The 25,831-nt window shown below is 62.4% G+C and overlaps 1 protein-coding gene across 5 annotated transcripts in view; it reads right to left on the bottom strand.

The window, feature by feature from the left end:
- Nucleotides 1–25,831, bottom strand: part of PIEZO1 (piezo type mechanosensitive ion channel component 1) — a 56,142-nt gene that overhangs the window by 7,637 nt on the left and 22,674 nt on the right. For all 5 annotated transcript variants that reach the window (XR_003506243.1, XM_027513814.1, XM_027513811.1 and 2 more), the window contains exons 2-30: nt 18,825–18,920; nt 14,230–14,352; nt 13,163–13,220; nt 12,903–13,041; nt 10,049–10,217; nt 9,689–9,902; nt 9,416–9,587; nt 9,219–9,332; nt 9,050–9,140; nt 8,124–8,224; nt 7,599–7,859; nt 6,910–7,021; nt 6,648–6,826; nt 6,394–6,542; nt 6,124–6,306; nt 5,744–5,856; nt 5,489–5,643; nt 5,209–5,385; nt 4,992–5,117; nt 4,716–4,916; nt 4,127–4,331; nt 2,520–2,624; nt 1,788–1,941; nt 1,447–1,690; nt 1,247–1,343; nt 985–1,156; nt 574–663; nt 409–503; nt 38–109 (exon numbers count right to left, since the gene is read on the bottom strand). Coding sequence is in view for 4 of the 5 variants with exons in the window: in XM_027513814.1 (XP_027369615.1) it covers nt 38–109; nt 409–503; nt 574–663; nt 985–1,156; nt 1,247–1,343; nt 1,447–1,690; nt 1,788–1,941; nt 2,520–2,624; nt 4,127–4,331; nt 4,716–4,916; nt 4,992–5,117; nt 5,209–5,385; nt 5,489–5,643; nt 5,744–5,856; nt 6,124–6,306; nt 6,394–6,542; nt 6,648–6,826; nt 6,910–7,021; nt 7,599–7,859; nt 8,124–8,224; nt 9,050–9,140; nt 9,219–9,332; nt 9,416–9,587; nt 9,689–9,902; nt 10,049–10,217; nt 12,903–13,041; nt 13,163–13,220; nt 14,230–14,352; nt 18,825–18,920 (4,167 nt within the window). In the remaining variant the exon portion in view is untranslated. The remainder of the gene's footprint in view (nt 1–37; nt 110–408; nt 504–573; nt 664–984; nt 1,157–1,246; nt 1,344–1,446; nt 1,691–1,787; nt 1,942–2,519; nt 2,625–4,126; nt 4,332–4,715; nt 4,917–4,991; nt 5,118–5,208; nt 5,386–5,488; nt 5,644–5,743; nt 5,857–6,123; nt 6,307–6,393; nt 6,543–6,647; nt 6,827–6,909; nt 7,022–7,598; nt 7,860–8,123; nt 8,225–9,049; nt 9,141–9,218; nt 9,333–9,415; nt 9,588–9,688; nt 9,903–10,048; nt 10,218–12,902; nt 13,042–13,162; nt 13,221–14,229; nt 14,353–18,824; nt 18,921–25,831) is intronic.

Here is a 25,831-nt window from a genome sequence, read left to right as displayed (position 1 = left end):
GAAAGGGTGGTCAGGGAAGGCCAGGTGGGAGCAGTACCTGTGGCGTGGTCCAGCCAGGGCCGCCACCACTGTTGTTGTGGCGGGGAGGAGCCCCCTGGGCTGCTGGGCCCTGTGGAGGGGCAGGGTGCGCATGAGCCAGTGGGAAGGGGCGCAGGCGGCCCCTCAGCAGACACAGACTCGGAGCCCCTGGGCAATGAAGGGGCTACATGAAGGGCCACGGTGGGTGGAGGACAGCCCACAAGTGCAGACGGATAGTCATGGTCCGGCCATGTGGCCTGCAGGGACAGAATGACCACACAGCACAGGGTGGATGGGCCAGAAGCCCCATGGGACATCACACAGCACGGACATGGCTCCAGCGGGCATGGACACATGGGATGTGGGCGCCGAGGCTCTGTCCACACTCACCTGGCTCTTGGCCGGGGTCCGGGGAGCCCTGAAGGCAGCCTCGGTTGGCCCGGCCCTGCCTGTGCTTCTCTTGCTTGGCCCGGATCCGCTCCATCCTGCAGAAGGGGAGGTGGCTCAGCATTGGGCAAGTCGGGAAAGCCCTGGCCTTGCCCACATGGCACCTACTGTCTTTTCAGCTGGGCCAGTGACTTCTCCTCCGCTCTGCGGTGGAGCTCGATGGTCTTGAGATTGGCAGCATTGTAGAGGGCAAAGCCCCTGTAGGGCAGCAAAGCTGCGTATTAGCTACGGCCTGGCCCAGGGGGCTCAGGTCCTAGCCGCCCACACCCCTCCTTGTCCTGCTGTGGGGAGAGGGAAACCCTCCTAGAACCTCCAGTATCACAGGGAGGGAGGGAACAGGAGCAGCCAAAGCGCAGGGCTGGGGAGGAAGGCCTCCCAGTGGGGACGCAACCTCAGTCCAGCCAACAACCAAGAGGGGGGCGAGACCGCGCCTCGCCAAGGTCCTGAGAAGGTCCCAGGGGTTCTGTCTCCTTGGTTCTCCCTCTAGGTGACAAGTCAAGTCACAGAGGGGCGGCACACCTGGAGGCCTGCAGGGCGGTGGCGCGGAGCTCAGCCTGAACGTGCAGGAAGTAGTAGCTGAGGAACACCCTGCGCTGCAGCAGCAGAAACAGGAAGCAGACGCTGTCCCACAGGACGCCCGCCTCCTCCACGGGCAGCAGGCAGTCCTGGTCGCGGCCCAGCATCTCCTTGGCTGCGTACAGATAGGGTCCAGGTCAGGGTCCTGTACGCCGGCTATCCCGGAGCACCCCCGGAGCCCCGGCCGCCTGCTTCGCCCACTCACGGTCGTAGTAGCCCTTGACGGTGCATACGAGGCTGAAGAGCTGGATGACCCAGCAGAAGCTGCTCTGCATCTGCTCCACGAAGACGCAGGACAGGAGCTGCGGGTGGAGGAGGGTCAGTCTGGGTGGCAGGGTGGGGCGGAGCCAGGGGGTGGGGCGGGGCCAGGCGAGATGGGGCGGGACGGGGCGGGGCCGGGCTCACAGAGAGCATGTTCTTGGAGACGATGACAGTGACATTGTAAAGGATGAGGCAGTCCCACAGCACGAGGCGGGCACGCGTGTCCTTCTGCTGCAGGCTGGTGCCGAAGAGCAGCAAGTAGAAGCAGGCCAGTAGGTAGCCCAGCCCAAAGACGCTGATGCGCGTGGCCCCCGTGATGAACACCACCACCAGCACCAGCCAGAAGAAGTAGCGGAAGACAGCCACCTTCAGCATGTCGAGGTAGGACCTGCCGAGTGGATGTCACCGTGGACCCAGGTCACCACCACTTCCCCAGCAGCCCGGGACCACGGCCCCAGGAGTCCCACAGCCTCTAAGACCCCCACCTGCAGTGGATGAAGTTGGGCACGGGGTTGGGCTCCCCCCGCAGAGGCTCCAGGCGGTCAGTATTGACGCCAGCCATGTGCCGCCACTCCTCCATGCGCTCGGCCGAGAACACCTGCCACTGCTGGGAGGCGCAGAGCAGCAGCAGGAAGTCACCTGTGGGCAAATGAGAGGCCACTGTCACGCCCTGGAAGTGCAGTCCACTTCCTGCCAGCTTGGCCCTTATCCTGGGGTGATGGGTTGTGTGGGCAGCTGGGCAGAAACGCCCATGCGTATTTACGCCAGCATCTACTCACCGTGTGGATGTGCACACGGGTGTCAGAGAACATACCTGTGTGCATTTTCTGTGTGTACATGTAGATCTACATACACACACACACACATCAGGAAATAGGCCAATGCGAGCCTAACTGTATGCCATGTGGCATCAGTCTCCACACCCGTGTCCGCCCATGTCCACTCCTGCATGCACACCTGTGCCCACACCAGTGAGCAGACATGTGTCTGTGTGGTGGACTGTGTACATGGGAGATGGGCCTGTGGGACGGGGTACATTCATGGAACACAGACCCCACAGGGATGGCAGGACTGGACTGCCTGGTGAGGCCTGGACAATGGGCCCCTTGCTGGCTGGAGAGGAGGGTTGGTGCCCACCCGCTGACCATCCCATGGGCATCTGCAAGGTCTCAGCATGGCTGGCAGTGGCACGTGTGTGTGAGGGGCTGGGGACTCACTGATGAGGTTGGTGGCATTGGGGGTGCTGAAGAAATCAGGCAGGTATAGCCACTTGATGAGCGCGGAGTTCATGGGGACGGCCCGGCTCCAGCGCCACGGGTAGTCTGTAGGCAGAGGGTGTGGTCACCCACTGTCCCAACCCACCTCCAACCCCAGTAACCCCAGGAGTCGCACATACACACCCTCTTGCACACAGGCCCAGGGAGCCCAGTTCTCACAGACATGCGCTCCAGACGCCCTGGGTGGGCGGGGGGATGTGGGTGGGGCACAGGGGTTGAGGGGGGTGGGGCCGGAGCCCTGCGTGTGGGCCACAGCCCAGATAGACCCAAATGAGGCTTCACTGCACACCTGTCAGAATCGCTAAAACAGTGTGGACACCCAGTAACGGAGCAGAGGGGAACTGGCAGGACTACCGGGGGTGATCACCCCAGAGAAACAGAAACCACGGCCCCACAGACACCTGCACACTGGTGAACAGCAGACCTCTGCAGCACCTCATCCCCGACATCTCCTGCACCTCTTCTGGTTCCTAACTTGGGTCGCTGTGCCAGGTCGAGTCAGAGGCTGACGCTTCACAACTACGTGAAGCGTGTTTACAAGCTCTGTTGTGCTTCTGCTGCTCTCTGTCAAAACTCACAGACTGTCAACCAAAAGCGGCATTTCCCGGGCCAGGGATCTGCCTTCCACAGACACTGAGGGAGGAAGGGCCTGCCTGGGGGCTCCAGGCACCGCCGAGACGCTCCGAATGTGAAAGGGAGCACAGGACATCACAAGGCGTCCAGAGAAACCCCTGTACCTGCAGACCACAGGAAACAGCAGGAGGGGGAGAAACCCCAACTCCTCTCACAGAGAGGACAACTAACGAGTGCGCCAGGAGTAACGGAAGTCGGAACCGATGTGCACCGCACGCAGGCCTGCCCCCAGCAGGGAGTCTGCAGGTGTGGATGTGCACACACAAGACTGCGCGCCAGCCCCTCAGCACGCAGGGCTGATGGCCGCTCACTCCCCCAGCTGTGGGCCGTTCCTGCCCACGTGTTCACCAGCCTCTAAGCCTGGGGCACAGCCCACAATTCCAAGATCAGGGCTTTCTGCCAGCCCGTGGCCTGACCCCGGAAAGGTCACAACAGAAAGGTGACGGAAGGAGATGGCCAAGCGCTCCTGTCAGGTCCTGCTCAGAGCCAGCAGCCACCAGGGACACGGCCTTGAGGATGCGGCCACTGAGCTTGGATGGCACACCAGACCAAGGTGTCGTCCAGGGATGGGCGGCCGAGCATGGTCACCGCCCTGCACACAGAGGCCTCCACCCTGGGCATACTGGACATGGACTCCAGACAGCCCCCACTAGCCAAGAGGAGCGCACGCCCAGACTATTTTTCAAACTCTCAACCTCTCTGATCATTTGAAACTTTTCAAAATAAAATTCTTGGCAAAAAGTAAACAACGGATTCAGGGAGACCAGTGAATGAGGGGCCAGCACTGCCCGCTAGAGCTGGCACGGCTGCAGCCCACAGAGCCCACGGAGGGGGAGGGGGTGCAGGTGGGAGGGGCCTGACGCCACACCAGTGGCCAAGGCACCCAGCGTGTGCCCAGCCAGCGGCCCACTCACCAATGCACAGGGCGGGGGGAACACCCAGGCACAGCAGGTACTGGTACAGCAGGAAGAGCGCCAGGAACAGGCAGTAATTGGGCCAGAGGCGGGCGATGGCCTCCCGGCGTCGGCGGGTAAGGATGGCCACCAGCCAGCAGCCGTGCAGGATGACCATGAAGTTCATGCGCTGCCCGATCACGTTCACGGCTGCCAGGAAGCAGACCTGGGGGTGGCAGAGAGGAAAGGGGTGGCCAGGGTGAGGACATTGAGCCGGCGGTGGGGGTGGGGGGTCCTCCTGACTCTGCCTCTGGGTGGCCTTGGGGGGCAGAGGGTGTTGTGCCCAGGACGGGGGCAGCGGCCCAGACCACTCTCCTGGATGAGAAGAGAGGCTAAACACGTCTCCATGCTGGGGGAATCAAGGTGGGTGTCCCACGACAGAGTTGAGCCCAAGCCCAAGCCCACCTCCAGCTGGGGCACCTGGCCCCCTTGGTCTGCACCCCCCCATCCCCTCTAGCCTTTGCTCAGCAAAGGCCCCACAGAGGGTGGCAAGGACCCCTGCGGCTGAGCCCAACCCCATGGAAGGGGCAAGAGTTGACCCCCGCCTCACCTCCAGCCCAAATTTGTAGAAGAAGAAGTTCACGTAGTACTTGAGGCAGCTGGGCAGGTCGCGGTCCAGCCGCTGGCGGGTGCCCTCGGCGCAGACAGCCTGGGCAGGCAGCGGGGCCAGCTGGTGCCGGCGGCGGTGGTAGTCCTGGCTCCGGTACACCATGGCCTCAAACACCAGCAGCAGCAGGATCTGCAGGTGGTTCTGAGGGGCAAGGGCAGTCAGGCCCCACCTACCCCACAGCGCCCCCTACCCGGCCCACCTGCCTGCTGCACTCACCTGGATGTAGCCCAGGTTGGGGAAGCCCTTCCGCACCCCAAACCAGTTGGCAGGGTCAACAGGCCCGCGATACAGCAAGGACTGGCGGATCTCCGTCTTCTGCAGGTTCGTACTATTGGGGAAGGGCTGGGAGAGGAGCGGCGGGCACTGCATGCTGACCCCAGGGATGGACCCCCACCCAGGCCCTCTGTGCCCGCCCTTCCACTGTGACACGTACCTCCGTGCAGTTGCTGGCGTACTCGTGGGGGTTGACCACCTTGAGCTGGTACAGCATCTTGCACACGATGATGATGCAGGTCCACACAGTGGCCAGGCATGAGGCCATGGGCCGGAAGCGTGGGTAGGGCAGGGCGAAGGCCCAGAGCACGACCAGCAGGAAGTTCAGCACCGACACCTATGGGTGGCGGCGGCCGGATCAGTGCCCTCCCCACAGGCCCCTTGCCCCCCTAACAGCACCCAGGGGGCCCAGGCGGGTATGCGAGAATGTCCACACTCACCTCCTTCAGGGCCACCCACACGGTGTACAGGGCCACCAGCTTGAAGACGTGCAGCTCCAGCAGGCGCCGCACCAGCACCTGCACGCGGGTGATGACGTCCGAGAAGCCGGTGGCCAGGTCCAGCAGCCGCTCAGCCACCAGGCCCCACTTGCTGGCTGGGGGGGCATTGGGGGGACAGTGAGGAGGAGGGGCCTGGGCCATCCTGTCCCATGCAGATGGGGCTCCGGGGCTCAAGTCTGGGCACCTTGAACTTACCCTCTGGGACCTGTGTGACCTGGTTGGGGCTGGCCGTGCCCAGCCCCTCGTTCCTGGGTACCTCCTCCTCTTCCTCCTGCTGCAGCAGGGGGGTCCGGCTCACCGCGTCCCGCCTAGGACAGGGCCCCGGAGTGTCCTTCCCACCCGCGCTCCTCAGGCGGCCCTGCAGCCCCTTCCTCTCCTGCCTCCCCCTCCCCAGCTCTGGGACCCTGGCTGTGGGTGCTGCAGCCACCAGGTGGGAGCATGGGGCCTGCTGATCTCCTGACCCCTGTGACCCCATTGGGGCACTGAAGGCTATGGCTGAGGCCCTACCCCCATTCCAGGTCTCCTGCCCAATACCACCAGCCTCTGCAGACCCCAGCCCCAGGGGCCAGGCCTACCCGGGAACCCAGCGTGGGGTGCAGGCACCAGGTAGGGGCCGGTGCTCGGGGTCGGTGAGCTGCATGAAGGGCCGGTGGAAGTAGTGCAGCTGCAGAATGCAGGCAAGCAGGAAGAAGCCGGGGACCAGGATGCTGGAGAAGAGCTCGGACACGCTGAACTGCTCCAGGCCCAAGTCCCCCAGCCTGGGTGGGGGGGCGGGGTAGGGGTCAGCATGGTTGCATGGCCCCTATGGTGGCATCCCACCGCCCCCAGCCCCATCCCAGACTCACTGCTCATCGGTGAGGCCCGTCAGGTTGCGCCAGTAGGCCGGGAAGTCCTGGAACTGGAAGGTGTAGACGGCCACCAACACCAGCATGGTGTAGGCCACCACCAGCCACCAGAATGCCTTGAGCAGCTTCCGCCACAGGCTGTAGTAGACCTGCCGGCCAACGGGCGCAGTGAAGCCGGCTGTGAGGCCCAACCGCCTGACTCCGTGCCCCTCTGTGCCCCCACCTCCACCTCTCTGTGCCCCGTGCCCCCACACCTGGAAGAGGATGAGACAGAGCAGGAAGAGCAACATGTAGACGATCTTGTAGACCACCAGGCGGCCAGCAAAGCTGACCACGATGAACATGCCTGCGCACACGTAGATCCAGTACTTGGCGTAGATGCCCCTGACCAGCTCCCCCAGGCTCCGCAGCAGCATCTGCGTCCGCGTGGGCTCTGCAGCGGGTGGGGCACGGCATCAGGACCAGGCAGGTGGGAAGGAGCTGCCCCCCAGTCACCCAGCCCTCCCACCCGCTCACCCGTGGCGGCCACGGTGACCTCCGTCAGCGCCACAGGGGCCCGTGCCCTCCTCAGCAGCTTCTCCTTCACAAACTGGCGCAGCAGGAGCCAGAAGGTCAGGGTGCACAGCAGCTGGGGAGACGGGGGCGGCATCACTGAGGGGCCCAGGCAGGGGAGCCGGAGGCGAGACTAGAGCAGGAAGGTGTCCCCCAACCTGCCATCCTCCTCACAGGCACAAGTTCACAAACAAACGCGCACACACTCCCACACAGTGGCTCCTACTCACACATGATCTTGTGTGCACACAGACCCACAGGTGAACACGGGCTCACATGTGTTTGCATGCTTGCATGCCCGTGGACTCACATGGTGAGGTGTAACCCACACCCCCCACATGGCCACCGGTGGCATGGATGCCCAGGTGCAGTGACCTGTCTCACAAGGGGCACCATGAGGGCACAGAAACTCACTGGGACCTGGGACCACATGCAGTGCTCACAGAGCCTGTCTCAGGCAGATAGGATGGTGCCCCCAGCAACGTGAGGTTGTCACACATTCACTCGACAAACACCGATTGAGCAACTATGCTGGGCTTGGCCAGGGGTCCAGGTGACACCCAGACACCCACACACCCAGACACCCAGACACAGGCCCTGGGCTGTAGCATGCCCACCACACTGGGAGCCGGGGGAGGGCCGGGCGGACTCACCATGGCACCCAGGTCCAGGCAGGGGTAGCGGGTGTGCTCCAGCCCCAGCTGGCGCAGGCTGACGGGGCCCAGGGCGGTGGGCAGCTCGGGCCGCAGGTCCATGGCCCACACGTAACGCAGGCAGCAGAGTGCCAGCCCATAGAGCAGGATGAAGGGCGAGCAGAGCATGGCCAGCTGGTGGCGGCTGCGTACCGTCCAGATGAGGCAGGCCCAGAGCAGCAGCACGAAGGTCAGCCAGCTGTGGTAGGTGATGCTCCACACCTGCGGGCCGGGCGGGGCAGGGCTGCACGCACGCTCCCCAGGCCAACAGGAAAGCAAACCCGCCCTGCTGGCCCACCCACACACCCACCGCACAAACGTGCACACACAACCACGCAGCTGCTGGCTGGCCTGGACGGCTTGTGGCCCAGCAGGCAGGCCACAGTCCCACCCGCTTCTGGCGACAAGGCACCAGGCCTCTCCTGGAATGCCGTGAGAGCCCGTGGGAAGGCCCAGCCCTCGGCTGGTCCGGGCCAGTGCCCTTACCATCATGGCGATGAGGGCACACACGTAGCTCTGGTCCATGATGAGGTGGCCCAGGCCGTGCAGCGGAGACGTCTCCTTTGGCTCAGCCAGCCGGGGGCATGCTAGGGTGAGGGTAGGGGTCACAGGTGAAGCAGGATGCCTGCTGGGGAGGCTCCAAAATCAATAGGGCAGAGCCCCTCACCCATACCTGACTCAGCCCCCAAGTGCAGACAGTGCTGGAGCTGCAGTCTGGGGCGGGGGCGGGGGGAGCCATGCTTAGCACAGTCTCATAGGGGCTCTGGGGGCAGAAAAGGGTCCAGGTTCCTGTCTGACCCTGTTCCCAATGTGTCGTGGGACCCTGGCCCATTCTCACCCCCCCTCCCAGCTTTGGTTTCCAAGACTCTAGAGGGACAGGGTGGACGAGATGGCCTCAGTCCTTCCAGCTCTGTGAGTGCCCACATCCCCCGAGGCCAGCAACTTCATCCCCTTTGTAAGATGGAAATCGAGGCTCGGGGCAAAAGAAAAGAAAGAAAAAGCACCGAGGAAAAACGCCCAGACCTGCCCTGGAGACACAGAGCCAGCCCAAGACAAAGCAGTGAATAACTCTGGGACTGAGAGGCAAGCGGACAGGCAAGGGAGATCCCTGCAGGGTCTTGGGTCCGTGAGTAAGTGAGTGAAAGTCACTCAGTCGTGTCCGACTCTTTTTGACCCCATGGACTATACAGTCCATGGAATTCTCCAGGCCAGAATACTGGAATGGGCAGCCTTTCCCTCCTCCAGGGGATCTTCCCATCCCAGGGATCGAACCCAGGTCTCCCGCATTGCAGGCGGATTCTTTACCACCCAAGCCATGAAGGTCCGTGGGCAGCCCCAAAGAAGGGTGAAGCTAGAGAGGCCGATACGGCAAGGCCGCCAGGGGGCAGCACTGCACGGCTACATATACTTACAGGTTCGCTGCTGGACGGCGCTGTGGCCAGTGAGGTCGTGTATGATGCAGTTGTCCTCGGGGTCTGGTGTTGTGGGAGTAGGCATTGTGTGCTGTAGACAAGCCAAGCCCATGAGCCAAGCCCGTGGGCAGAGGGGTGCCAGCCCCACCTCTCAGTCCCGACAGCTCACCTGGGCAGCCCCTTCCTCCTTGATGGCCACAACTCTGGCCTGACCCTGGGGCCACTGGTCCACCTCTGTCAACTCCACCTCCCGTGTGTCATTGTCCCCGGCTGCCTCCTTCCTCTGTGGAGACCAGAGGTGAGGCTCAGCCCCCTTGCCCTGGCCCAAGGGGGTAGGGGACGCAGGGCGCTGGCCTGGGTGCTCACCTGGTCCACAGGCTGGTGGGCATGGAGCTTCAAGAGCGAGGTCACCGTGTAGCAGAGCAGCAGCAGGATGCCGGGGCTCACGTACACGGGCCAGTCGTGGTTAGCATTGATGACCAGCACGTTGGGGCTGGAGCAGTTGGTGGGGGCCAAAAAGTCCTTGAGACCAAACACCCTGCCCAGAGAAGGCGTGTTGGTGACTGCGGCGAGGGGTCATGGGTGCCGGGTGGGCAGGGCTGGGGCGAGGGCAGGGCGGTGCCTGGGGCGAGCCCTCACCTGGCCCAGATGCCAGCAGGTGGGAGAGTGGCCTGGGCGAGAGGTGTCTGGTAGCAATAGAGGCAGATGAGATGGCCGGTGCCAATGCAGCTCACCATGACGCAGAGTGTGTTGAAGCCCAACAGGCTGATGGGGAAGTGACAGGCCCACCAAGTGCCAATGGCCAGGAAGAGCAGGAAGTAGACACTGGAGAAGGCTGAGGGGTGGGCAATGCCTGCGGGCCAGGCAGGGGCACACAGGGTCACTCCTGGCTGGGGTGGTGTGACCACCATCTCACTGGTCAGTGGGGAGCTTGGCTGCTGAGACCCCTCCCAGCGTGATGGTCAGAGGTGGGGTCCCAGCCCCCTGCCCAGTGAGTACCTGCCAGTGCGAGCAGCATGATGGCCAGAGTCCGCCCAGCTGCCACGAGCAGCCAGTGAGCTGTGATCCGGAACCGGGCGGCCAGCCGAGATCTCCGCGTGAGGGACAGTTCAGGGGCTTCCCGCAGCTCCCCCAGTGAGCCAGTGTCCAGTTCCTCACTGTCATCGTCCTGCCAAGGTCATGGGAAGAGCAGAGGTCAGGCACATGGTGGGGGAGGGGGAGGAGGGAGGAGGGAGTAGAGAGCGGGAGGGGGAAAGAAGGAAGGGGGGAGGAGGGGGCAGGGAGGGAGAGGGAGGTGGGGACAGGGAGGGAGAGGGAGGAGGGAAAGGGAGGAGGAGGGAGGGAGAGGGAGGAGGGAGGAGCCCACCCCTGTGGCCATCTCCCTGGCCCCCCTTCACACCCACTGCTGACCCTCTGAGGTCACAGGGCCACTAGCCTGTGTGCACCAGTGCTGCCCTCCATGCCTGGTCTGCCCACCACCTTCCCATGGCCTCGCAGCCCTGGAGGCCTTCCTGGAGGTGGCCCACTGCAGCAGCGACAGCTTCCTGCCAAGGCCTGGCACTCAGATGACCCAGGTGCCCCTCAGGTGTGTCTTCTTTATCTCCCACCTGCTCCAGGGGCCCCACAGGCTCATGCATCTGTGCCCCAGGCCCCTGGCCTGAGAGCACCCCAGTGGGTGTCCCCAGTGGACGCATGCCAGGACCACAGGTGCTCCTTATTCTATGGTCACAGAGCAGCTCCACACCCTACTCCTGGCCCACAGCACCTTCCTTATAAGAACGGCAATGGAGGCTTGGGGGTGGGGGGACTCAGGTCACACTGTCAGGGGAGACTGCGCCAGGGGACAGCCTGCTCTCATTCTGCTGCCCATGGGGCATCTGGAGAGTGAGGTGGGCCTCCTGGGTGTCCCTGGCCAGCCCTACTGGCCTCACCTGTCCGCAGGCACGGAGACCCACCAGGGTCTGTCTCCTTGGCCCTGCCTCAAGGTTTCCCAGAACAGACTATTTCGTGGAATTGGGGAGCCGGAGGGAGGCAGAAAGAACAGCCTCTGTGTCAGAAGCCCAGGCCCTGGGTCTCCACCTGAGATGTGGGCGCTGGCCTGTGCCTCACCTGTCCTGGCCAAGGCAGCCCTCGGTGTCCAGGCTGAGAGCGTGGGGGAGCCAGGAGCCCTGGTCACACCCCAGCTCCACATCTCCCAACTGGGCAGCCTCGGCAAGCCCCCTAACCTCTCTGAATCTGTCTTCTGCCTGTCAAACGTAGGTGGGGAGCTGGGCAGGCCCCAGGGAGTGCTGCTGGGCCATATCTGTTAGTGTGGAGGGGACAGGGCAGGGCAGGAGGCCCAGCCTTGGGGTCAGAGTGGTGCCCAGGGACATACCCCTCGTTATGTCCGGGAATGGGAGTGGGGGGTCAGCCCTAGAAGGCACAGCAGCCAGGCCTGAGCTCACTCCACCCACAGCCTGGCCCCAGCTCTGGGAAAGCTGCCGTGGAAAATGAGCGCTTCTGGGTGTGGGAAGAACAGAAGCAGCTGCTGGGCGAAAGAACAGGTGCTGGGGGCCGCTAGCAGCGTCCAGCCTGCCTTGGCCAGTCCCCCAGGCCGCACCCCCCACTGCAGCCCGTCTGAAATGCAGGGCAGGCATGGATACACGTGTGCCAAGTTGGGATGGGTGCATGTATGCAGACGCATGTACTATGGCCCTGCCAGGTGGGGTCGTCCGCAAGGGGTGCTGTGCCTGCTTCTGGCTCAGGCCTTAAATGCTGGGTGCCTGTAATGCCTTGCTCTGAGGTCCGAGGGGCGATGGGCAGGGTGGAGTGGGGGGCTGGCATGGGGAACCAGCTAGCTCCTTCCCGTCAGAGCTGTTCCTGGAAGCCCTGGCTCTGCTAACGAGGAAACCAGAGGCTGCCCTGTGCCTGCCAGTGCCACACGCCATAGGGATGGAGGGAGCCAGCCAGTCAAGGGGCTGCCCCAGCCCCCACTTGACCCCTACAAGTACCTGGAAGAGCTGCTTGATCTCCAGGCCCCATGTCCTCTGTGAAATGGGGGTGCCAGCCTTGTCCCCCAGGACTCAGGGGATGGGCAGTCAGTTGCAGGCTGAGCCCCACCCCAGTCCGTGACAGGAAGGGCCCCCTCTCTGGGGACTGAGGCCCTCATTTCCACTAGCATCAGCAGCCTGACCAGAGGACACTGGGGCTAAGGGTGTGAGCCTGTGTCCCCCACCGCCTCCTGGGCAGGGACCCTCCCTGGATATCACAGACCTGACCCAGCCCTGGAAACCAGGTCCTACTGACAGAGGCCGAGGCCGAGTGTGGGACCCAAACGGGGCTCAAGACTACAGCCCTCATGCAGGGACAGGAGAGCTGAGCCTTTAACCAGAGGACACGGAGGAAAGACCCAGGGTGGGACTCTGATGCAGGGCCCTGCTCTAGGCCTCCTGCCGACACAGCCTCTGCCTTGTCCACAAGCCCATCGACGCCCTTGCTGTGGGTGGTGATCCTCAAACATCCGTCTGTCTGTCCATCCGTCAGTCCCCAGGTGCTCCTTGACGGCCACACACACGGCCTCCCAGCACCACTGATTCCCTGTGGCCTGCATCCCTGAAGACCCTCCTCAGGAGCAGCTCTTGGGGCAGATGCTGCCTGCAGCCCCCGCACGTTCTGGGACCGTGCGCTGCGATGCCAGTGCCCCGCGGGACACACACTTGACCTCTCCGCTGCTGTCACGTCTCTCCACGGTGGGCACATATAGGCTTTTACAACTAAAATGTCCACGTTTGTTTAAGAAAAGAAAAGAAAGAAAGAAAGAGGACGTACAACAGTCCTCAAACGGCTGGGACCTGGGGTGCCCCATAGCCCTCACCGGCTCCTGGACGTGCTGGCTGCGCCGGGCTGTCCTCGTGAGGCGCCTGCAGACCCCAAGGCACAGGGAGGAGACTACTAGGATGCCCAGGTCAGGGGCCACCAGGCGGATGGCATTGGGAATGTCCTTCAGGTCCAGCCTGTAGAGGGCAGGGAGAGCCCATGGTGGGCTTAGTGGGGCTGGGGCCAGTGGGGGCACCCCGGAGCTGGAGGCCCCCACCTCAGGCCCAGGAAACCCTGAGGGAGACTGAGGACTCTCACCTCGTGACCCCAATGAGCCGGGAGATGGCATCCCAGGTGATGGTGTCCCCGGTGCTGCCTGCAGAGAGAGGCGGGGGAACCAGGTCAGGCAGGTGGGCGCCAAGAAACCCTCTCGTTGCCAAGAGGCCCTCAGAAGCCCTTAAGCCACAGGCCCCCAGGTTTCCAGGGATGCTCAAGAATGCTGCTTATGCTGGTGGGGAAACAGGCCCAGCCAGGGAAAGTCTGGTAGGTCAGAGGCATATTAGTTCTGCCTAGTGGAATAGGGCTCACAGCCCAGCTGGGCGCTGTGTGGCCATGGCAGGGCTCTCAGGTCTGTTGGCCAAGGCTGACTGCTCCTTGGGAGCCGGAGGGGGCACACATGGGAAACCTGGTCTCAGAGCCACCAGGACCAGAGAGCCCTCAAGGCACCTGACTTCCAGTGTCTAAGCTGCAGGAGACACACGATCTTCACAGAATGAAAATGGGAAGCCAGGTGGGACATCCTGCCCTCCACAATCCAGGCGGGACATGGAGGTGGGAAACCCCTCCTCCGAGCAGTGGGGATGGGACCCCAGGGCTCCGTCATCTGCACACTGGGGTGCTGGAGTCAGTGGAGGTGGGAGGGCTGGGTGCCAGCTGGAGATTCTGTCCACAGGTTGAAAGGGTGCAGGATGGTGGGCGGGCAGCTCACCTGGTCTGCTGGCATCCCTGTCCCCCCAGCCTAGTCTCTATGCCTCCAAAGGCTCAGGAGGAAGATGTGAGCAGGTGGGGCCTGAGAAGACCAGGGCTGTCCAGTGAGCCAGACGCCAGGCTCAGTTTGGTGTTGCTGATGTTCAGCCCAGCCCCATGGCCACCTGTTACTGGGGCAGTTAACCTGGGCCCATTTGCACTGGATATAAATAGTGGATAGACACTCAGAAGTAGACAAAGCCTGGGTGAGGCAGGGTGGCCCCTGAGGCTGGCTGACCTTGCTGAAGAGTGTGAGGCTCCCCAACCCTGCCCAGGCCCTCTGGTAGCTCAGGGAGACCATTGGCTCTCCCCCAGGCCTGCTGCCCTCAAGCATCCCCCCAGGCCCCCTGGTGACTCACAGTTTGGCTCCAGAAGCTGGTCCAGGCGGGGCACAGTATGCAGGCATATCTGGAAGGTGATGTGGGCTGCCAAGAAGAGGAGGCTGAAGCCCAGCAGGGCTCGGAGGAGGCGACCAGTGTGACCTGCAGGCAGAGTGGGCAGGGGTAAGGCCAGCATGCAGCTGAGCCTGTGGGAGTACAGGGAGGCGGAGACCAGTGAAGGCCAGTTAGCCCTGGCTGTCAGCCCTGAGCCAGGCTGTGTCCACCAGCCTAGCATGGACCCAGGGTCTGTCAGCAGAGAACTCAGGCAGCACACCCCTCCTACACCATCCCACTGATCACTCACAGCCGCCCCATGGTCCTGAGCTATTGTGACCTCACTTTACAAAGAAATGGGCACAGAGAGGTGAAGTCACTTGCCCACAGTTATACAACAAGGAATCAGTGGAGCACAGCACACCCAGCCTGCCAGTGCTTGAGTCTCGCCCCCTACTTGGGGCATGGGACATGGGGGGCAGAGCCAGCACCAGGAGGAAAGGTCCCCTCAGGCCGGAGGCCACCTTCAGGTCTGGTCACGTATCCAGCAAACATCTGTGTTGCTACTTGACCCTGGCAGCATGGTACTGCCTCACCCCCAATGTGGGCTGAAAACATGCACCATGCAGGGAAGACCCTGTCTGACACTCAACCACATGACTTATCAAACCTGCCCACAGAACAAAGCCTCAGATTTCCAGAGGTGACTGTACCCCAGGAATTCACATGATGGATGGGGGACAGATGGAGGGACAGACGGAGGGATGGATGATGGCTGGATGGAGAAGAGGATACACTGGATGGATGAGAGGATGTACCATGGGAATGGATGGGAGATGATAGATGGATGAATGAATAGATTAGAGAAGGGATGGATGGCAGAAGGTCGATGAGAAGACAGAGGATGGGAAGTTGGATAAATGGATGGGCAGCTGTGATTATGGACATATGAATGGATTGGATGTATGAGAAGATGGATGGATGGGTAAATGAGGAATTGATGGAAGGATGGAGAGATGGATGAATGGGAAGAAGGATGGTGGGAAAGATGGGATGGATAGATAGGAGGACGAGAGGTTAATGGATGGGGATGGATGGATGGATGGATAGAGCAGTGGGTGAATGGATGGAAGGATGGATCAACAGGTGGAGGATGGATATATAAGTGAATGGGTGGGTGGGAGGATGGGTGGATAAATGGAATGATGGATGGAGGATGAGAGGGTAGCAGGATGGCTGACAGCAGAGTTGGGTGAGGCCGGGAGGCAGCTCTAACTTCAGAGGGTGGAGGGCAGTCAGGCTGGTGTGGGGATCCTGAGAGGGTGGGGCGGTGTGTGTGGGTCCTGGGCCACCCACTGCAGTTGCTGGAAGCCCTGCCTGCCTCTCCCCTAGATCTGGGGTCACTCGTTTGGTCTTGTGAGGCCTGCAGGGCACAAGGAGCGTGGTGGAAGGATGGCGCCCTGCCTTGGTGGGCAGGCGACCCCCACCTCTGTCATGCAGGGGAGGGGTCACACAGAAGTGTTTCCTTCTGAAGGATCCAGGATGCCGCTCAGGCCAGAATCTCTGGAGAAGCAGGAAATGGGGCTGGGAGGCTGGGGCTTCAGGCGTGGAGGAGAGGGAGCTTGTGGGGGTGCAGAGAGCATTTGACCAGAGTGGGCACTGGGGCTCAAGCCCCAAACCTCCCTGATCTGACCGCTCAGTACTCAAACACTCCAGGACAGCCCCACTCCCATGACCCTGTTCTGGGGCAGCCTGGGACCCCTGTGAGTGTGGTGCCCACCTGGGCCCAGCTCTGGTACCATGGTGAGCTGCTGGTCGACCTCACCCTCCCAACATGAACTGGGTGAAGGGTGCTAAGGGAAGGGGAGTCCCCTACTCATCCGAGGCCCTATCACAGGGAGGATGGTCCAGAGGTGGGGGGCATGGAGGGACAGGGCCAGAGAAGGTCAGAGCCTGAGCTCGAGGCCCTGGGAATCTGCTATGCCACGCCTGGCACATTGTCCGCCCAAAGGCAGGAGGGCACAGGTCTCGGGAGGACAACAGAGCCTCTCATCCCCTCTTCCAAAGAGCACTGGGTTCTCCTGGGGCGCCGTTCTGTGACGTGAACGAGGTCTGCCCTCCAGACCCTCCCGTCCACGGCCCCCAAGTCCGAGCAGAGCCCAGGGCTCCAGGGAAGTCACCCTCTCCGGACAGCAGTTGCAGGGCCTGGCCCCTCAAGTCCCTGTTAATCAGGTCACAGGAGCTGACCCTCAGGTTTCCCTGAAACTTCTGCTGCAGCTGTGCTCTGCTGGGGCACATGGCCCACAGTGCCAGCAAAATGACCGAGGAAATGCTGGAAGGTTCCCGAGGATGCACTGAAATGGACATGTCTCTGGCCAGCACAGGGAGCTGGGGTCAAGCTGACACCCACGTGAGAATAGAGCCAGGAATCAGCACCCACAGGGGACCCGGGCAGCCTCAGACCTTCCACCCAGAGCTGGCGCCAAGGCCCAGCTGCAACACGACTGTGACCCTGTGGCCAGGCACTCAGGCATGGATGGGCCTCACATTTTCCTCTCTCCCACCCGGAAAAACCCAGCAGGCTCTCTGACCCTGAGGGCCTCTGAGGCCAGACAGATGGACAGAGGGAGGTCAGGCAGGCGAGTCTTCCCAGTGCCCTGACCCTTCCCCACCCTGGACTCCTGCCCTGGCTGAGAGCCTGTGCTTCTCCCAGCGCCAATTAGAAGAAAGTGTTCCCCATCACTGCAGGGCATGAAATACAATGGAACAAACAGCTGAGAGCTGAGACCCTGGGAACGGGGTCCACGGAGAGGAGGGGAGGGCCTGGACTGCCCGCAGTCTCCCCAGGTTGGCCCGAGCTGCGGATTGGGGAAGGGCTGGGACAGCCAGCTGTACAGGGTTGTGGCCTGGAGATCCCCGTGGCTCCCAGCCCTACACCTGTGTGGGACCCCTCCCTGAATTCTCCCTGCACTCCAAGGTCAGGGCCCCCCCATACCAGTGCCCATGGGAGCAGAGAGTCTGACCAGACACCACAGGCCGGGGAGGGGGACCTGTGACCCTGTGGGAAGCAGGTTGACACCCCTCCAGGAGGACCCATGCCCCAATCCTGGGACCCTGTGAACATTCCCTGATGCAACAAAGGGGAACCAGGAGTGCCAAGCAGCTAACCTTAAACAAGGGCTGCTCCTGACCACCCCCACCCAGGGCAGGCCCAGTCTCACTCCAGGGTCCCAACCATGGAGACAGGGCAGGAGGGCCCAATCAGAGTGATGGGGGGTGATGTTCAACTGGCCATTGCCAACCTGGATGATGGGGAAGGAGCGCCGAGCTGAGGAGCTGGAAACAGGAACCAGATTCTCCCCAGATCCCCCCAGGAGGGACCAGCCCGGTGACACCTGGGTTTTCACTCCAAGAAGCCCATGCTGGACTCTGACCCCCAGACTGTGAGCAGGGACCTGCAGGTGGCTGCTGGGTGTGAGGTGGTCTCTGCAGCCACAGGACACACCTGAGGCCCTGGGCGGCCAGCCTGCCGCCAGCACCTCCCAGGGGCAGCAGGTGTGGGCCTGGCTCCCTGCGGCGGTCTTGGTGATCCCTGCCAGGCTATTCTTCCATGACCTCTGTCCGGAATGGGATGGGGGTCACACCACTGACAATGTGCTCCCTGGGAACCCTCTTTTAAGCCTGGGCATCTCTCTTCACCCTGGGAAACCTAAGGGCCTCCCTGCCCATGGGGCACAGAGCCATCCACAGCACCTGTCCTTACTGAAAAGCCAGGACAAAAACTGACCCGGAAGCACCCCGAGAGTGGCTGGTGGGACTCCGGCCTGAAGGGGCTCCTCAACCACGCGCCTCGTGCTGTCAGCCTGCAGGTCTGCGTTCCCCTTCACAGGGACCTGTCTGTGCTCCACAGGACAGGGGGCAGGGCGCCCTCCTACTCTGGGATCCTCTCCACTCTCAGCCCCTCTCAGATAAGCCGGTTCTCTGGGCCTCACTGTGCAGACTGCCCTGGGGGCAAAGGCACCCTGACAGGCTTTCCCACACATCTTGTCCGCCTGGTGGACTCAGAGGCCACCCTCCAGGAGCTCAGAACTAGGTGGGGACCGCCGGGCACCCAGTTACCCTGACAACAAGGTGGTCAGAGGAAAGCACTGCCCCACAGAGCACCGAGCACACATGGATGGAGCCTGAGTCCACAGTGGGGCAGGGGCGCTGGTGAGGTGGCTGGACTTAAGGGTTGGCCAGAGCCGCTCAGGGCAGATGGGCTGCAAGGTCAGTGCTGGGACCGGGTAGGAGTCAGGGGAGGGACCTGGCAGGAAGGTGGCCCAGCCCATGGCCGGAGGAACACGGCATCGGCCCTGCAATATGAGGTCACAACAGAGATCTGAAACAGCCAAGGGTCCACCATGAAAAACGAACCTAGGACCACTCATCCTTCACCAGTGGCTCTTCAACCACAGAGAACATAACCCCTGCCTGGTTCAGCCATGGCCCAACTCTCCCCTGCCCCGGGCATCTGGAGAAAGAGCTCTGAGACCCCTGAATCCACACCCCCACCCCCACCGAGCCCCACCCACCCTTACCTCGGATGCTGTGCCGGGAGGGGCCCGGGAACCAGGGCAGCAGCAGCAGGAACAGCAGGTAGACCAGGGAGAGCGCGTTGACCCGGAACAGGCAGGCTGCGGAGGAGACGGGACAGTCATCAGGGCTGCTCGGCAAGGGAGGACAGCCAGCCCCACACCCCAGCCGCTGCCCCGAGCCTCCCTGCCACAGGTGCGGTGCTTGTCACCCCAGGAGGCTGCCCACCTCCCTCCACATGTGAGAGACCACACTCGGTACAGGACGAGTCACCTGCCCCGAGAGCCCTGTGTCTGACCTACGACAGGCTCTGTTTACACTGAGCAGGGGGCCCTCATGCTGCACATGTAGCAGGACTCGCTCTGCAGAGCTGCCCCCTGCCCCCAGGGCCAACACGGAGGTCATGACAACCTCCCCGCTTGTTTTCTCTCCTTTGTAAGACTTTACGTCCCCAGGCAACATACAGCATGGCTGACTTTGGGGTCTAGCTCTCTAAATCTCCTCCCTCCTGCCCGACCTCCACTTCCTGGACACCCTGGTGCACCCACTGGGGCCGTGGCCATGTCCCCCATCACGTCTCCCAGGGGAACCACGGCATGACCCCTTCAAGCCATGCATGCATCCACAACTCACTCCCGGAAGCCTCCCCAGCGCCATCCTGACAGAGTGCAGCGGATGCTGGGACTGGGGAGGCTGGGGAAATGCCAAGTGTCCCAGCTCGGGGCTCATCACCCAGAAACCAGCCCTCTCAGCCTTTCCCAGGGGCCTGAGAGGGAGCTGGGCCAGGAAAGCCAGGCTACCAGCCCAGAGGGTACTGGTATCCCTGAAAGCGGCCCCTGGCCTGGAGCCACCTCTGCCCATTCCACTCCTCAATCCACGGCCAGCAAGTGGCCCCAGTGACCTGGCCCTGCCCACCCACCCCCCAACCAGCCCAGGACAGAGTGGACAGATGCGGGTGCCAGTACCCACCACAGACCCAATCTCACCCCTAGACAGTCCAGCGTCTTGGCCCTGTCATCGTGACTGAGCAGAGTGGCACAAGGGTAACCCCCCCCTCAGACTGGCCTCCCAGGGGTGCTATCCCACTTCCACTCTCACCCCTCAGGCTCCCAGGTGGGGACCGTGAACCCAGCAATAGCTGGACCTCCGCTTAACAGCCCTCTGGACGTCCTGGGCCAAGACAAGCTGACCTGAACCTGGCCACACCATCTCCCCAGAGCAGTCAGCAGGGCCAGATTGGGTGTTCAGTCCCCAAGCCCTCCAACCACCCCAGCATCAAGGTAACCTGGAGAACCATATGGGAAGAGCTGCGACCCTGAACTCTGATCAGCAGTCTTCCTTTCTGGACACCACCATGCTCTCCTGCTCCACGGAGCACCCTGACATGAAGCTGCCTCCTTCCACGAGGTATACTAGCCATAGCGACCAGCTCAGTCAAAGCCTAAAACTGCTCACACTTACACAGTTGCATAAAAAACAAACAAAAAATCAATCTGATTTGGCCCGAGAAGACCAGGGAAGAGCATTTATGGCAAAGGCTTCTAATGTTCTGTTCTGTTCTCCAGGGCCGCACTTTTACCCTCTGGGCTCTGCCCCCTGCACCCACAGTACCAGCCAGGTGATGTCCACCCATCTGACCAGGTAAATTTCCTCCTAAGGGTGCATCCTGCTGGTCTCTGTACTGAGGTGTTCCTGTTCTGATCCGCCAGGGACAACAGCGCTGGACAAGCACTTGAGCCCCTTTGACAGTGTGCACAGGCCCGTGATAGGGAGGCTAGCTCAGTGCAGCCCTGGGGAGCTCCTGGCTCTGACACCAACCCTGAGCTGGAGGGATGGTGTGGAGAGAGGCGGAGTCAGAGTTTCATGATGAGGGCTGCAGCCTGGAAGACGCAAGGTTCTGGAGGTGATGGTGCCGGCTGCACGATGCTGAGAATGTAATTAATGTCACCGAACCATCCACTTGAAAATGGTTAAGGAGGGGACTTCTCTGGTGGTCCACTGGTCAAGACTCCACACTCCCAGGGCACAAGGGTTCCATCCCTGCTTGGGGAACTAAGACTCTGCATGCTGCATGGTGCGGTCAAGTAACTAAATCAGTTAAATGGTTAGGATGGTGAACTTCATTTTACGTGTATTTTACCAAAATAAAAGAATAAATGGTCCCAGAAATCAGTGAAGGATCTCAGACCAGAACCGGAAGGGCAGGGGCCACCCAAGCCCCCTCCTCTGCCACTAGTGGGGCCACAAGGCATGCGGAGCTGGGCCTCTAGGAAAAGACTCTAGAAGCTCCTTCTGCCAAAAGCAGGAAATCAGAGATGAAGGGTCAGAAGGGAGGGCGTGGGAAGACAGGACAGACACAGTCACCCCATGTGGGTGCTGCCGGGCACTGCCCTACCGAGATGGTTGCCAGGCACCAGAGTCCACATAGGGCCTGCCCTGGAAGGGGGGAACAAGGACCCCTCAGTCATTCATTCATTAGACGCAAAGCTGTCGGCCCAACGGGAGTCCTGTCTCCATGAGGATACGGCAGAGAGCTAGAGAGAGTGTCCCAGGTGGTGCTAGTGGTGAAGAACCCTCCTGCCAATGCAGGAGATGTAAGAGATGCAGCTTCCACCCTGATCAGAAAGATCCCCTGGAGGAGGGCACGGCAACCCACTCCAGTATTCTTGCCTGGAGAATCCCATGGACAGAGGTACCTGGCCAGTTCATAGGGTCGCAAAGAATCAGACACAACTGAAGTGACTTCACATGCATGCATGCACTGCCAACACAGATGAGGAAACAGAGACCCTGGGGTGTCCAGGAGTGCAGCCCAGCTGCTGGCCCCACAGAGACAGGCTGAGAGATGGCCCCCCGACCAGGAAACTGGCACCACAGGCAGTTGGTGCCCGGACAAGCCCTGGACTTGACCCAGGGGACGTGAGCTGGGAACGTAGCCCAGGGGTTGTGGGCCCACTGGCCTCCAGCCCCAGCAGGGCAGCCCTGGGCCAGGATGAGAGAGGCTGAGGTCACATTCCCAGACCACCTTCCCTTCCTGTTATCAGGGCCTGGGGCGAGAGGCTAGCAGAGCAAGAGTGACAGGGGCCGGCCTGGACACAGAGACTAGAGGCAAACTGGCCTCTTGGGGGAAGCCAGGGTGGCTAGAATCAGGTGCCTGGGGGCAAGGGGTTCGGATGGGAGACCGGGACTTTGGTGTAGACTCCTGGCTGCATACCTGCCCTTGGAGTCACTGGTCTAAATGCCAAGGACATGGACTCACTGTGACTCTGCAGGACCAGGAGACTCAGGGCATCTGAGCAGGCTGCCTGGAGGAGGAGGCACAGCTTTTGGTCTTGAAGGCCAACTAAGACTCAGGAGGTTTGGGTCGGCCCCAGCTCCCACAGAGAAGGAAGATGCTCAGCTGGGGAGGCAGTGGGGACATTCTGAGACAGGGGGACAGGCTGCTCTGCCCAGGCAGCTCCCACCTCCCCAAGAGAGCTGCCGGTGGCTGGTGACCTCATGGGGGAGATATGCCTTTTCCTGAGCAGGAACAATGGGGTGGGGGAGGGCTGTGCCTGCAGGGCTCTGCCGGCAGGAAAGGCCCTGCAACCCCTCCCCGAATGCTTAACCCTTCAGAGCCTCCCTGCCCCTGTCCTGCAGGTGAGGCAAGTGAGGCCTGCGGGGAGAGACGGAGTCCTGGTCTCGCTGGTGCCTGGCCAGGAAGGGAGGCGGCATGGAGGGTACAGACACCCGGACACTGCGTGCAGAGCTGGACCCCACCGCCTGGCCTGCAGGGAGACGGGGTCCCTTGCTGGGGGCTGGACTCTAGAGACCCCAGGCCTGCACGTGGTGCCATGACACAACCCCGAGTCTGGCTTGCGTGTGCCACCCCACCAGATGGGAGACATGTGGACAGTGAGGCCCCATCCTCTGCTCCCACGCCCAGCCCTGATTTCCCTGCCTGTGAGGTGGGTGGGGGCTGCAGCTCTGCCCGTGCCCTCGGGGTCCTCATCGTTACCCTCTGAGGGGTCTTTCAGCCCATCTGCAGGGAGGCCTGAGCATCATACCACCTGGCTGGTGGGACCCACACACAGGGTGGCACAGGTGGGTGACCCCAGGGTCAGCAGGGATGGCAGGAGGAGGCTCAGAGGTCATGTCAGACCTGCATCAGCATCCAAGCTGGAAGGACGGAGGAACTGGGAGAGACTCCTGGAGAGCACAGAGGTCAGGAGTGGGGGACGCACAGCGGCCACCACCATGACTGTCCTGGCACCTCCTCTTCGTAGATAGGGAGACAAAGAGAGTCCCAGGCACAGGGGCTAACGTTCCCGCCGGGGAAGTGGTGTGGGTCTAGGTGGCCCAGGGTGTAGAAGCAGGTGGGTGAGGGTCACTTCCAGGCCAGGCATTAGGACCTGCTGAACCAGCTCTGGAGAACAGCCGGCAGTGGACAGATGGGGCAGGAGGGCTGGACCAGGACTGGCAGACCTGTGGGGTCAGCTGCGGACAGGGGCCCGACGTGGGAAACCAGGCCCCGGGAAGAGCTGCCACACCCTCCACCAGGCTAGGGACACCAGGCCCCTTCCAGGGCGGCAAGCACCATGGCACCCGGAGAAACAGGGAGGAGGATGCATGGGCGTGGGGCCCAGAGTCCGGGGCAGCTGCAGCTCCCTGGCCCTTCCTACTCTCCCCACTGGTCCTGCTCGAGGTCAAGGGGAGAAGAGCTGTGGGCCTCCGCTTGGGGATCACTTCTGGTGTGAGGCGGCTCAGGAGTCCAGAACCTGGACCCCAGACCACGAAATTCTTCCTTGAGAAATGACTGGAGGAGACCCAGTCCTGCAGGAGACAGGCCGCTCCAGGCCGCTGTCTCCCCAGCCGCTGGGTGGGGTTGGAGGGCTCATAACCACCCTGAGGGGCTGCTGCCATGGGGACAGCGCCAGACGGGCAGCAGAGAGAACTAGCCAATCCCCAAGGTATCATGCAGGATGGAGGCCGCAGCTGGCAGCCACGCCCACCACCACTCCTTGTGTAAAACTTAAGTGAGAACAGACACACGCACGTGTAAACATCACAATTGCCCAGAAGAGCCATGCCAGCGGAGCCAGTGTTTACCTGCACAGGAGGGACCTTGCTTGCCCAGGAGTTTCCTCCTCGGGGGTGTGTTACTGGGCTTGTTGGCAGTGTGACAAAGAGGGTGAGACTGCAGGACACACCACAGAGCCGTGGGTCCCCAGGCCCAGGCTTCCCGGTCACAGACGTGGCGGGAGGCTGGGGAGGATGTGCGTCACTGGAGTCCCCAGGCGGTGGCAGGACTAGGCCCGGGGTCTCCTGACCCGACAACGGGCACCCTTGGGCCACCTCTGTGCCAGCTCTTCCGGGCAGAGCCGGGCGGGGCCCAGAGGCTCCGAGTCCCCAGGGGCCCGCTGCCAGGCCACAGCAGCAGCCAGGGCGGGGGTCCCGTCCGAGCCTGCCCTCCCCCAGCCTGCTGCATCTCCCGCCAGCTTGTTCACCCTGCCTTATTTGGCCTGGAGGAGAAACCCATAAACACTTCCCTGCTCACTTCGGCCAGGGGCCGGTGGGTGGGGCGAGGGAGGAAGAGGAAGACAGAAGAGGGGAGACAGACACAGTGGGACCAGCCATCCCCTGCCATCTGTGGGGCCGCACGGCCTCGGAGCGCCCATGGCAGCGCCCACAGCACTCGGTTGCTGCACCTGCCACCACTCCCACCCACACCAACCAGGCCCCGACCCAGAGAAAACCAAGACTCAGATCAGACCCGACTTTCTGAAGAAGAGGGCAAGGAGATGGGCTGAGGGCCCCCCAGTGCCTCCTACCTCAGGGGACAGGAGCCCGGGGCCAGCACAGGCAGTGCGGGTAGCACCTCAGGGCCCCTCAGAGGGCGTGCAGGTGGCTGGGGGAGAGGGGAGTGAAGGCCCTGCTGCCCAGACCTGCCTGCGGCCAAGACACCTAGCTCTTCAGCTGCACTTCCTCCACTGCCTGCTGCCTACCCCGTGCTCCATCCAGCTCGTGCCCGCCTGAGACCCCGTCCCACTGGGGTACCACTTCCACCGGAGCTCACCTACCTGAGACCCCATCCCACTGGGGTACTACCTCCACTGGAGCCCACCCAGCTGAGGGTTGCACACAGGCGTCCAGAGGCTCCCTCCATGGCCACCCTTGGGGTGGCGGGGGTACACTGCACGGCAGGAGGGACGAGGGCAGTGCAGGGTAGCCTCCTCCAGCTCAGGGACCAAGGAGGATGGGCCCACAATGCCCTGGAGCCTCAGTGACCTTCACAGGAGTCCCCTTCCCTCCACAGTAGAAGCTGAGGCCACAGGCGAAAGGAGGCCACAGACACGGCCGCAGGCTCGTAGGGGTGCAGGACGGAGTCAGGGGACAGGAGAGGCCAAGGGACACAGCTACCTACTTGGAGCCCTGCCAGCAGCCTGGGCGCCCAGGGCGGGCGGAGGGTTTAACCACCACCGCGTCCAGGTTTAATGAGCTCGGTGTCCAGGAAACCAGGTTCCACAACTTGCCTGAGTGCGCACAGGTGGCCGCCCCTTCCCCACAGCACGGGCTCCAGGAAGCATGGTGATCAAAGTTCCAAACAGCGCGGCCCAGGCCAGGGGACACGGCGGGGGCCAGGGGTGCTGAGAGAGCTGCTCCTGGGGTCAGGCATGGGCTTCGGGGCTGTTCACAGGCCTCCTAATTCAAAGGAGAGCCGCCCGCAGCCCATGCTCTGCCAGGGAGACGTAGGGGAGGGGAACTTTGGCACCTGTCCCCCCCAAGGCTGCTCAGACCCCTTCCCCCAGAGCTCAGCCTTCCCTGAAGACCCTCAAGCACTGCTGGGAATGAGCCGGTCTCCCCAGACCAGGGCCGCACTGCTGTCCCGAAAAACAGCTGCCCCCCAGGCCTGTGTCTGGAGCTTCATGTATTCGCTGTGGTCCGAAAGGGTCAGGGCTCCCACCCCAGCTAGCCCTCCACAATGGAGAGGCTGGATTCCAAGCCTGGGGTGGGAACCACATTCCACAGGGAG

The sequence above is a fragment of the Bos indicus x Bos taurus genome, chromosome 18 (genome assembly GCF_003369695.1).
Source record: "Bos indicus x Bos taurus breed Angus x Brahman F1 hybrid chromosome 18, Bos_hybrid_MaternalHap_v2.0, whole genome shotgun sequence".
Classification (NCBI taxonomy): Eukaryota; Metazoa; Chordata; class Mammalia; order Artiodactyla; family Bovidae; genus Bos; species Bos indicus x Bos taurus.
Note: the sequence above shows the minus strand (reverse complement) of the source record. Positions and strands in the feature narration are given on the sequence as shown.